The 9,694-nt window shown below is 39.8% G+C and overlaps 1 protein-coding gene across 4 annotated transcripts in view; it reads left to right on the top strand.

Annotated features, from left to right (window-relative positions):
* Nucleotides 1–9,452, top strand: part of LOC109469527 (caspase-2-like) — a 12,076-nt gene extending 2,624 nt beyond the window's left edge. For 3 of the 4 annotated variants that reach the window (XM_019768054.1, XM_019768056.1, XM_019768057.1), the window contains exons 2-11: nt 1–26; nt 1,175–1,247; nt 1,635–1,696; nt 2,361–2,465; nt 2,688–2,755; nt 3,977–4,159; nt 4,579–4,798; nt 4,927–5,112; nt 5,458–5,567; nt 8,845–9,452. The exon at nt 1–26 is cut by the window's left edge and continues 229 nt beyond it. In XM_019768054.1, the coding sequence (XP_019623613.1) occupies nt 1–26; nt 1,175–1,247; nt 1,635–1,696; nt 2,361–2,465; nt 2,688–2,755; nt 3,977–4,159; nt 4,579–4,798; nt 4,927–5,112; nt 5,458–5,567; nt 8,845–8,967 (1,156 nt within the window). In that variant the 3' untranslated portion in view covers nt 8,968–9,452. The remainder of the gene's footprint in view (nt 27–1,174; nt 1,248–1,634; nt 1,697–2,360; nt 2,466–2,687; nt 2,756–3,976; nt 4,160–4,578; nt 4,799–4,926; nt 5,113–5,457; nt 5,568–8,844) is intronic. The other variant, XM_019768055.1, reaches the window with a different exon arrangement.
* The last annotated feature ends 242 nt before the right edge of the window (nt 9,453–9,694 follow it).

Genomic DNA, 9,694 nt, shown 5'->3' with positions numbered 1-9,694 from the left:
ATGGATCGCAGACCATGTGATAGATGGTGGGTTACCGCATGCCCGTAGCCAGGATTTTCAATGGGGGGGTTCTTCTCACTGCTTGAGGGGACCTCGAGCAGCGTAGGCGCGAGGCGAGGTTCCTAGGGGGTCCGGGGGCATGTTCCCCCGGAAAATTTTGAAAAATGAACCTTCTAAAATGGCATTTCGTGCATTTTTGAGAGGATTTCCAAGAAAAAATCAGAGATAAATTTTTATTCAATGACAAAGGGAGCAGTTTTTCTACGATTCCAGTCCATCTTTTCAAGAAAAATCTTGGACCTTTACATAAAAAGTGTACCAAAAAGTGGACCTTTGAGCCTTGAGTGTGGGGGGAGAGGTTCTTCCGAACCCCCTGGCATGATTATGTTCAATAGTTATTACCTTCACCAAGAAGGTTATGTTGTTGGCAGTGTTGTGTGTGTGTGTGTATGTGTGTATGTTGTACTGTATGTATGTATGTGGTGTAGCATGATACACAATCAAGAAGCGTTCGATGGAGTATCATGAAACTTGGTAGGTTGGTACATGTCAGGTCTTGATGAGATCTCAAGATAGCCCTCAGGTGGCTGACTATGGTACTGCAGTCAAACTTCCAGTTTTGATATCTCGTGATCTGAACATGGTGACTACTGACAGGTCCTTCCACTTGTCATCCTCTGCAATTTCATAGAAAACAAATTTGCAACACGCCCACTACTCAGATACAACAGATGGAAGTTAGTATGTTACAATTATGTAACTATTAATATGCTAATTAGCTGACATAGTGACTATCATGGGCTGCCTCAGACATTTCTTAATGCTAGGGTCACAAATTTCGGGTTGGAGATAAAAATCAGGACCTCATTTCGCATAATTTTTTCAGAAATGCTTGGATAGCTGCCATTGGGTGGAGAATTGACCAACTTTAAATCGTGCAAATGAGCATTTTATTTGCATTATCAATGAGAAACATTGACAGTTTGCAAAACATTCACGATTAACAACATCTGGTAAAGGTATGTGACCATGGAACTCTAGTTTCAAATTATTTGATTTAGATTCAAGTTGATATTTAATAGTCAAGTTTTCATGATTTTCTTATCATTGGTATGATGTTTCTAGTAGGAAATAATTCTGAGCATTATGTCAATTTGAGTGTTCCACTCTGCAGGAGTCCCAGATGAGGTTGAGCCACCCTGGAAGTCAGGAGTACAGGAGGAGGGGAGACAACAGACCAGCACCTGGTGAGAGAAAGAAGCATCTATTGACCAACTCAACATAAAAGCTTTAAGGGGGACCCGCAAGCCGTTTTCCGTAGAGCGTGATCGGCCTTTTTGATTCTACGTAGAGTATACATGTAGATGGACCGCTCCAATATTTTTGCGTAGAGCGTATTCAGCGTTTTAATTCTACTGCGTAATGCGTTGTAGCCACTTGGAATTTATCGTAAAGCGTAATCGAGAGATTTCCGAATTCAGCGTAGAGCGTTGTCGGGACCCCCCCCCCTTGCAGGCCCTCTTTAAGCTATAATATTAATGCATGTGCATGTGTTTATTGCTGTCTGACTCTACATGCAGGACATTCTGATCTTCACTATATAATGTGTAATAATAATTATTTTGTCACTGCAGTTGCACAAGTAGCCATGATGTCAGCTATTCAAATACAACACTAGCTTTGACAGAGGCAAAAGGTGAGGACTTACAAAATACATGATTGTATGTCTGTTCCAAACAACCATAAAATCAGTCACGGTTTAGGCACTTTATCTGAGGCTTTTTGACTGGGTCCCAGTAACATTGTGAACTGCAATATGTTTAAAAGAAATTCTAGATTCATGGCTCAAAATAAAAATCCACAATTATACACAAAACCTACATGACTGTATGTGTACAATATAATTGTATATATATATGCCCAATACATGGACCAGTGCAGGTTAGGTACAGGTAGATATTGGAAATATGTGTACCCGATTGATTGAACTTGTGGTTAATTGCTGACAGCTATAAGTGCTACCGAAATTTCATAATAAACCATTGAGAGCTTCTTGATTATGAGTTATGCTGCTCAACTGCAAAACCGTAGACAAATTTAGAAAATATGGGACAGCACTTTCTTGGCAAAGGTAACGGCATTGGGTCTGTATCCTGCACATCCCAGATCTAGAGAATCATATGTCACTTGTCATGTGACAGTCCATCACAGGTACCGTCTGTCTGTTGCATTATTCTTACTACAACTTAACCACAGTGACTGTTAATCTGTGTATCAAATAAAATGAACATTGCTGAGATATGAGTAAGGATCCCTGGTAATTTACATTTGTACTGCTAAACTGGACCTTATTTTACCAGGTGCACTCCTGGGTATTGAAGGTGACATGAATCAGTTACAGATACATGACAGACATCGAACACCCTTGGAACAACCTACTTCATCTCAAAGTACATGTGGGGGAGGTAAAGATCAACATGATTACAATTTTTTTACTAAGCTGTTGTATTAGTTATATATATGTCCAGTTATTTTATGGGTCCAGGATATTAAGATTATTACAGAATGATATGATAATGACTGTTATGTCTACTTGTTGTATTAACTTAAAGATATTTATTTTGGAGCAAAAATGTCAAATTGAGTGCCAAAAAAGTTTATATGATCATTTTTTTGTTCATATCAAGACAACAGAAGTCCCCAGGGTGGGGTGACCACAGGTCTACTGTCCTCCTCTGGGCAGTTCTTTCACAAGGTACAATGTCATGTAATTCCTCATTTTTGTGGTACTTTTATGAGGTTTTCTGTGCAACGTCTGTTCTGCATATTTATCAGTCACTCACTTATCATTACTGTTAACAACTTATTCTCCAACTGTCCTCTTTCTGCACCTGCCACCACCTTGAACATGTTTCATAAACATGTCCATTTTTCTAAGACACAAACTGTTGCTACATACATGTAAACCATGAACATAACATGAATTTACAGTATTCCAGGTAGGCAGTTACCTACATGTACCTACATTTATGTCATGAAGACTGTTTTCATCAGTTTGTTCAGTTCAATTTGTTATAACGTGGTTTTGTAGTTTAATAGGACTCTCAAAAAAGCAATGCTCTTTAATCATGATGATGTTTTGCTAGTGAAGAAATGGAATATTTTATTGCCTTCGAATCATAATACAGTAAGCAGAATTTATTGTAACAGTTTTTTCTCCAGTAACAGTCCAAAATCAAATAACTTAGGGGGGCCTAACACGGGTAACAGTGCGAAAATCTGTGGCGAACCCTTTTAGGGTGCTCCACAGAATAAAGGAGTACAGAGATTCTTTTGTACTCTAGACCAAATTAGATATTAGAAAAAGTAAAGAATACACAATGTTCATTTATCTAGAGCAATGTCCCTCCGACAAAGGTATGAGATCTTCGACCTCTTTTAATCATTAAATTTTGGGCCCACTACAAATGTAGCAGCATGCAGCAGGAGCTCAGGGATCATTGCTCAGCCTGATGCTTATTCCACATTTAGTAGATAAATATATTCAGAGTTAACTTATAGTCCTGCGATTGAGTTGAAAATATTCTAAGAATTCCATGAATGCATTCCCTATCAAAGTAAATTTTGTCAACAGGATAACTCAAGAACGGCTGAATGGATTGGTTTCATACTTGGACTGGGTTCATAGGGTGTGACTACATCTAGAAATGATAGATTTTTGGCCCCCTAGTGGCTTCCCTTGGTACTGCAGCGGAACTTCAAGCGTGTTTTAAATGCCACTTTATCTAACATGGCAGTCTTAAGGTAGTTCATGTGGAATCATTACATTAAATTTGGCAGACATGGACATTGTACATTTGTATATCTAATAATGTAACACATGACATTTTGTGGTAGCACAGTGGATGTAAAATACTAGTAGCAGGACATCAAGCAAAATTAAGTGATGGGCTAATTTTGCTTGTATATAATACAGCAGGGCCCGACAGTCTACCCGATGATGACAAGTCCTCGAGGTCATGCACTCATTGTGAACAACTCCATATTTGATGGGAACCTCTCCGACAGAAAGGGCGCTGATGTTGATGTAAAAACTGTTTTCAGCCTGTTGAAAAGCCTGGGTTTTACAGTGAAGCAGCTTTTGAACAAAAGTGCACAGGTAAGCCTAGTGTTAGTGTCTGACATGGAGCAATTTGTAACTATTAGTCATTTTTAATCTCTTGACTATTTTGCATGATAGGTTTTGTTCAATTCCATTTGTATGCATGAAACCAAAATTACACAATACTGACACAGGACTGACAGATATAAACTTAAGGTTTCCACAATGTCAATTTTGCTAAATGATATCATTATGATTATCTTTGCAACTGAATGATCATTGCATAATATTAAAAAGCCCAAACTTGTTGTCATCCCACCACACCAATTTGGCAACCGTAAGCATTTCCTGATCCAAGAAGGGCCAATCTGTATATAACGTTACATGTGTTTCAAAATGGGTAATTTTGTACAATCTTTGTGCTAACTTTTTGTGTACTCCAAAGTGTTTCATATGGTAATGTATTAATTTTACAGGAAATGCTGAAGGAACTGGAACATTTCTCCAAACTGGATGATCACAAAAATGTTAGCTGTTGTATTGTCTTCTTGATGTCTCATGGCCAAGAGGGCTGCATCATTGGCAAGGATGGCAAGACAGTCATGCTGAAAGAAATCTTTTCCCTTTTTGATAACATTCATTGTCAAAAGCTGCAGGGAAAACCAAAGCTTTTCTTCATTCAAAGTTGTCGTGGAGGTAACGACTCTGTGATGTACATTTGTACTTTTCCAAATGTCACTTTTGTTCTTGGAAATTCTCGTAACTGCATGCTCACACTGTACTTTTGCAGTGTACTGTAGTGAGTTATATTATTGTCTTTGCAGCAAAAGTTGACAGGGGAACAGTTTCTCCAAGAGATGCCCCAGATGCAGCTGGGGGTCTGAATGAGCAGAGTCTTCCCTCTCAACTGTTTGGTACGCTGCAGGGGGGTGAGGATGTCCCAGATGCAGCCAGGTGTGTTGATCAACCAACAAGGACAGACATGTTCTTTGGATATGCAACACAGGAAGGTAATTTGAAGATGGGAAATATGAGATTAAGCAAATGCAAAGATACCGTATTATAACTACTGGAAATTAAACATGTTGTTATTGGAAATAACCTATTTTTGTTTAATGTCCTTTAAAGTGTCAGATGAAATGTGTCACTTTTCATCGTTCAAGTGTCAGATGAAACGTCATACTGACACTTCTATAGGTGTGCATGACGTCCATTTACATGTAGCAGAAGTGACCTCAGTCACGTGAGGTCAGGAGTCAAGGCTTCGTGCATCTAATTAAATGATTTGAGCTGTCACTTAAATACTACGATTTATTGATTTCAGTTTCACATCTTGCATGATGTTCATGTTTCAGGAAACATGGCCTTCCGAAATGAGACACAGGGCAGTTGGTATATCCAGGCAATTGACAAAGTCTTCCGGCAACATGCTGCAGATACTCATGTAGCAGACATGATGACGATGGTAACCTCATACAGTACTAATGTTATATGTACATGTACATCATTCAGAACTGAACGTTTTAGGAACAGCACAATCATATGCCATTCAAGGCTACTGAAGAAACCCCAGTACACACTGGAAACCCACTTACAGTGGACACCTACAATTCACCTTATATTCATGTGTGAAATTTGAGTAAGGACTTGTTGTACATTTCAATGACACTGATATCAAGTAGAAAGAGTAAGGTGTTAACTTTCGGATGATATAACGTTATATATAAAAAAGGTAAAATTGCAATATATAGTGTAATGGGATTTTTAATTATTTTCAATGCACTTAATCTACATCAATCAATCAATCAATCAATCAAAAATGGTTTATTGCTAAAATCAAGAACATTGCAGCATAAAGCTGAATTGCGTTCAAAGATGTACATCCTGTTTTAAAAACTTAACGACAGCACAATCTTGGAGTCAAGATGTGGTTACCGTAATAGAGTTACATATTAAAAAAGTATTTACACGATATTACACATATTTAGCATAGTGAAATTCAAATTTTTTCATTCACATTAGTACTGTACATTTAAACATTACATTAAACTATCTCATATACAAATTGCACAAGAGAGGCATTTACAGAGTTAAGAGCACTTACGTCTATCATTTCATTTCGTTCAACAGTCTTAAGAGGGACGGTAGAGGGCTGTTGTTACATCTTGTTGTACGTGTGGTAGGGATAGTCCGTTTTGTAGAGTTTCTGAGTTCACGTCGGGTTGACTGTCCCCGGGTTGGAGGTAGCAGGTCAGCGGTTCTCTCTGACTTCTCCATGCTGACTGCAAACTTACGGCACAGGTTGACTCTCCTGTTCTCCAGTGTCTCAAGTCCACACTGTTGTAGAGCTGATGTATAGTTAGTATAGTCCTTTCCAAGGATGGTACGGCAGGCACGTTTTTGTACTTGTTCGATGGTTGCTGTCTGTTGTCGGGTGAGACTGTGGTGCCATACCGGTGAGCAATACGGCAGACGGGTCTGATAAAACCACAGTATACAGTTACTAAGTCCGCTACAGGGAGACAGAAAGTTCTCAGCTTTCGCAGCATGAACAAGCGTTTGCTGGCTTTTTTAGTTGACTCACTGATCTGTTTGTTCCACTTCAGGTTTGATTGCAGCCATAACCCTAGCACTTTTGCAACATCCACAGACTTAAGAACAGTTCCATTCAGGGTTATGGGCAATGGTGGAGGAGGGTTCTTCATGAAACACACTGTCAGAGTCATACACTTGTCCGGGTTGAGCTTTAGACCAGCGTTCTTCGACCACTCCTCGAGAGAGTCTACTTGATTCTGGAGTTGAGACTGTTTACCCACGTGTCTGTTCTCTCCCAAGGACAAATCGTCCACATACTTCCAACGATCACTGTGCCGTTGGCTAGCGTCGTTGATCATACACAGGAATATTATGGGTCCTAGCTTTGTGCCTTGCGGAACTCCTGCGCATAAGTTTTCCCAGTCTGATGGTGTAGACCCGTATCGGACTCTCTGGCGCCTTCCAACGAGAAAACTGACAATCCATGGCACAATACTGGGCCTCGTACCCATACTCAGTAGCTTAGTAATGGCCTGCATGTGATCTATAGTGTCAAAGGCTTTGCTGAAATCCGTCAGGACGACTGTTCCCATGTTCTTACTAGTTTCAGCTCCCTTGTGCAGAAAGTGGATCAGACTCACCATGCAGCATGCCGTGGAACTTCTCTTTATGCCGCCGAACTGACGTAGGTCGATGTTAGCCCAGATGTCAGACATTGTCCACTTTGCGACAAATCCTTCGCATATCTTTGCAAATATCGATGTAAGTGATATTGGGCGCAATTTATTGACTGTTGCCGGGAGCTCTTTCGGAAGGGGGGCTACTACAGCTTCTTTCCACACACTTGGGACGACTCCTTCTCTAAGTGATGTGTTAAATATGTCGGTAACGGGTTCTGAGAGTTCACAGGCGAACATTTTCACAATCCTGGGTGCAACGCCGTCTGGGCCTCCCGCTTTGCGGACTCTGATGTTACTCAACATTACATATTCCAGTAACATGCTTTTAAGCCCAGTATGTCAAATTTATGGGGACATAATGGATTTTCTTGATTTTGGGTAATGTAGGTAGCTAAGACAGACATCTATACAATAAAATGCAAATTATGCAAATAAGGAAATTCTATTGATCATTGTCGATAGCAGTAATTTCAATGTAGCTTCTGTCCTGGACAAGTCATGGTCTTGACGTCTGGACAAAATATGCTTTGGGCCCCTCTATCTAGCAGTTATCCAAATATTATCTTAAAGCAACACTGTTGAACAACTTCAAGCATATCAGACAGGTACAGGTGGTTGGGAAGACCTCCCCATACTGGACTGGCATATTCTTAAGCTAAGAGAGGGGCAGAAAATGTTGATTGTCAGTTGTATTCTTACATTGTACATTCTTGAGCCTGAGCGAAGGAACTAATTTTCGATATTTAATGGGAAAAGGCGACAACTCTTCACTGGTAAATTATCGCAATTCCATACTTTGACATGTTTAAGTTAGGTGAAGGTGAACATGAACATGCATATTTTATGTAAATGTCTAAGAGTTTGCACAAATTTTTGCTATAAATTTTTCACAGAAATATGAGCTTTCCAAACTGTAGTTCTTAGTGGCATAGATTTAGGCCCCCCAGCAGTTTTTTTATGAACTGCAGGGGATTTTGTTGGGCCAATGGAATAACGTAATCAACATGTGGAAGGTTGGGCTTGTAATATATTCAATATCTGTGGCGTATTGTGGTGTAGTGGTACATCACTGGACTATGAAACGGGGAGACCCGGGTTCGATTCCGGGTCGTACCCGAACAAGTCCGAACATGCGCCGCGACGTTGTACCCTTGGGAAAGGTACTTTACACGACTTTCCTCACTTCACTCAGGTGAAAATGAGTACCTAGCTTTGATTAGGGGCGTCTTATCGGATGGGACGTTAAAATAGAGGTCCCGTGTTTGAGGAGGGACACACCTCAAGCACGTTAAAGAACCCACGTGAGCGGAAGTGGAACAAACCATTATGGTCTAAAAAGGGGTAGGGAATTTAGCCAAAAATAATTGGCCTTGCATTGAGCGACACCGTTAAAAAAAATAAATCTGAGGTAAAGAAGAAGCATTTTTATGTTCAATCAAACATTCAAAGCATTGATCAACATTTTTAGTTGACAATGTTACACTGTACTATAAAAAGTTACAAATTAACATTTTGTTGTTTTTCCAGGTGAACAAGATGGTGGCTGAACAGACAGCACATTGTGAGAACTCAAACTATACAGGAGGCAAGGAGGCTTCAGAGTTCTTATCCAACTTACAAAAAAATCTCTACTTCTTTCCTGGCCTTTAAGTCTGCTGCAAACACGGTCATTTAAACTTGGTGAATCTAAAGTTCAGGCTTCAGCAAAAGTCACTGACCACATTTTTGCTAAATGTCATTTTTAATTTATCAAATACGTTAATTTTATAGTGAAGCTAACAGTCAAGGGTTGTCACATGAATGGGCTATTTTTGGACACACTATTAGTCTTTTAGATCTGTGCACACAATCTGAATCACATTTCATTTATTGACTTTTATCAAAAGCCCCCTTTTTCTCTGTTCTTGCAACAGTAATACACCACAGAGTACCAGATTTAACTGATGTTGAGCTCCACGCATTATACATGTACTACCGCGTCTACCGGTACAACAAATTCAAGCAATCAATATCACTCAGTGCAGTATGATATTATAGTTAAAAATACTGTAACAGTAATTAATGATAATACAAATTGATACAGTAAATATTTCACAGGCAAATAGAGATGGCTCAGATGGAAGGGTGGGGAATATTTTTAGTGTTTATCGCCCATATAGTGTTTATCGCCCATATAAACACCTCAACAGACATCATACAGTCCCCAACCTGGGCCTTCGTCGACGACTTAAACATCATCGAATCGCGACGTCTCTCCCAAACATCGAGACTACAGAAAGACCTTGACGAGCTAGCATCGTGGTCGGACAAGAACAGTATGCAGCTTAACCCCGGGAAATGCAAGGCTATGCACATTTGCTTCAGCCGGACACCCCCA

The sequence above is a fragment of the Branchiostoma belcheri genome, unplaced genomic scaffold (genome assembly GCF_001625305.1).
Source record: "Branchiostoma belcheri isolate BF01 breed outbred unplaced genomic scaffold, Haploidv18h27 scaffold206, whole genome shotgun sequence".
Classification (NCBI taxonomy): domain Eukaryota; kingdom Metazoa; phylum Chordata; class Leptocardii; order Amphioxiformes; family Branchiostomatidae; genus Branchiostoma; species Branchiostoma belcheri.
This window is presented reverse-complemented; position numbering and strand designations above follow the sequence as displayed.